We start from the raw sequence: 2,506 nt of genomic DNA, 5'->3' as shown, positions 1-2,506 counted from the left end.
GTTTGCCTTCCTCACTCAATGTGCACTTTTTTGTCTCATCTTTTTCTTCGGGATTCCATGTGCATTTTGGGTTTGCTTTGCAGTCCGCCTCTTTGCCTATCTTATTGCATTCTTTTTCCGTTTCTTCTTTGGTTGCTTTGGTTGATTTTGCTGCGGCTGGTGCAGGTGTGTGTGCTGTCTCGCTCGTTGTCGCTGTGTGCCTTAACGCCAGAAAAAGTCTTTCTAGCGTTTTGTTGAGGCTTGCGAGTCTGTTTGCTTTGGTTTCCAGTTGTCGTAGCGCATTGTTTCTCGATTCTTCGGCTTGAGCTGCGGCTTGGAGGTGTCTTAACCATTGTACTGCGTCGGGGCCTTCTGTCGTGAGACCTGATTTGTAGACTACGCATTTCCCTTCGTTGCTCGCTTTGTTGCCTTTGCAGCCCGTGCTGCCGTCGCCGGCTATCGTCCCCAGCACATTGTCGTAGTTAGTTTGTGTCGCCGTCTTCTGTCCGAGTGCCGATGCTACCGCGTTTGCGGCTCGTTGTACCGCGCTGATAGTTAGGGCCTCTGTCTTGATTAGCTTGTTACAAGCTTCTACTAGCTTATTCCATTTTGCCCTGAAATTCACGTTGATGCTGCCGCTGTCTTTGTCTGCTGTCTGTGTTTCGTCACAGTTGTCGCAGCAAGCTTTGCCAGCGTCTGCGTTGTTGCCGCCCATGGTACAAAGGCAAATGCTGTCCAGCAGGAGTGAGGTTCCCGGTTTGAGGCTGCTGCCGTCTCGTGCCGTTTGGGAACAAATTTTCGCCCGGTTGGCCCATGACGTGCCAAAGTCTATTGTTTTGCCGGCGGCTGTTTCGCCGTTCGGTCCGTTGATGGCTTTGTCCAGCTCTGCTTTTACTTCGGTTGTACCCAGCGTTTTTCTCAGCCCGCTCAGCTCTGAATTTATTGTGAATGCTTCTTCTGCGATGTGGGCTACCTGCTCTTGCGCTGCTTTGTTGCCTTTGAAGCTATTCCAGTTTGCATATTTGTGCTTGTTGTCGCCTGTTATTTCTTTTTTCGCTGTGACCCAGGTGTCGTGGTATTTATCCCAGCCAGGTCGCGCATTTTTGTACTCTTCTGGCGCCGATTGCCAGGTTTTATCGTGCTCTATTTTCTTTGTGAAAGTGTCGTCAGCGACGTTGAGATTTATCGCGGTGATCGTTGCCGTAATGGAGTCTGCGTTGTCTTGATGCTGCAAGTTGCTTGGCGTTGATGTTGCAAGTCTGATCGGCTGGCACAAAGCGGCAAAGGCTGCAGCGTTTTCGCCTTTGGCCGAATTGCCTTCCGCTCTGCTTGCGAACGCTACGACCAACACAGCCCAGATTGCTGGCTTCATGTCGCTAATTGTCTCTTAAAATTAATAGCTATTACAGGCGTACATTAGGATATGCACTATAAAAAGTTTTGAAGTATTTTTTTTAAATCTAAGTCTTGCGAATCCATATTGACACTAATTTAAATTCACTGTTTTATTATTCTCCCCGCCGAATATGAATTTACAGGTTTTCTGACTGATTTAAAATCAATAAAAATAAACAACAGACTCATCACAATCTGTAAATTATCACTCTAAATGGTTGAGTTTTTCATATGTCCAACTTGGTAAAGGTCGGTTTAACAATAAACCCCTCTGGAAATTATGACATAAATTTTGCTTTTGAAACGTTTGGTGTTTTAATTCACATTTCTTTCGTTTTAAATCTATTGTACTAATTTATTGCTCAACCAACTTCTTAAATTGTTTAAAATGCTGCGCATATTTCTTGTTTTGAAATTCAAATTTTACAGTGTCTAATCAGTACAATTTAAAGTTAAGGTTTCTTTGTATGCAGGCTGGTCTGTAACAATACAACGGCTCTACTTTTCTCTTATGCAATATCTTTGTTTGCAAGCTTTTGTAAGCTTTTCAATTTTATGCTCCTGTTGTTTCAATAGTGGCAATATCACTACTGTTTTCGAATGCTCTGCCTACTGTGTCTTCTATTTTCTGTCCATTAACTGAAGTTCAGTATTGATCCATATATGCTTAACTTTTCTTCAAAAGCCGAGAAGTTTCCACATGTATACCATAATAGCGTCGGCTATATATTATAATTCACTCCAAAAACTTTATAGACCGCTTATAAAGGTTATTATATTGAGTGTTTAACATTTTGGTACAGGTTTCTCCTTGTGTTTTATTCATGAGCATCTGTTACTATATTTAATATGTTTCCGACGAGAAAAATAAACTTCATTGGAAGTGTACGGTAAATTTACTGCCTGAATGATTTCAACTTTTTGGTGCATAATGGCACTAATGGCAAATATCGCGTTTGGCACTCCTTATATTCCACCTCTATTTTATTCACTGTTTCGCTCATTCACTCCGCGTTGTTGTACCCTTGCCATTGGGTTTGACTCCTTCTACTTCGCTTATTCATTTAGTCATCGGCACCGCTCTTATTACAATAATATTGGTATATACACACTCACAACACTCTCCTATTAT

At 42.4% G+C, this 2,506-nt stretch overlaps 1 protein-coding gene across 1 annotated transcript in view; it reads right to left on the bottom strand.

Moving 5' to 3' along the window:
- TEOVI_000021100 (Trypanosomal VSG domain containing protein, putative) overlaps positions 1–1,351 on the bottom strand; it is a gene marked incomplete at both ends in the record, with an annotated part of 1,401 nt that extends 50 nt beyond the window's left edge. The window contains one exon of the mRNA XM_067221104.1: positions 1–1,351. Coding sequence (XP_067077205.1) covers positions 1–1,351 — 1,351 coding nt within the window.
- Positions 1,352–2,506: the final 1,155 nt, after the last annotated feature.

The sequence above is a fragment of the Trypanosoma equiperdum genome (assembly GCF_001457755.1).
Source record: "Trypanosoma equiperdum strain OVI genome assembly, contig: ctg_131, whole genome shotgun sequence".
NCBI classification, from domain to species: Eukaryota; Euglenozoa; class Kinetoplastea; order Trypanosomatida; family Trypanosomatidae; genus Trypanosoma; species Trypanosoma equiperdum.
Note: the sequence above shows the minus strand (reverse complement) of the source record. Positions and strands in the feature narration are given on the sequence as shown.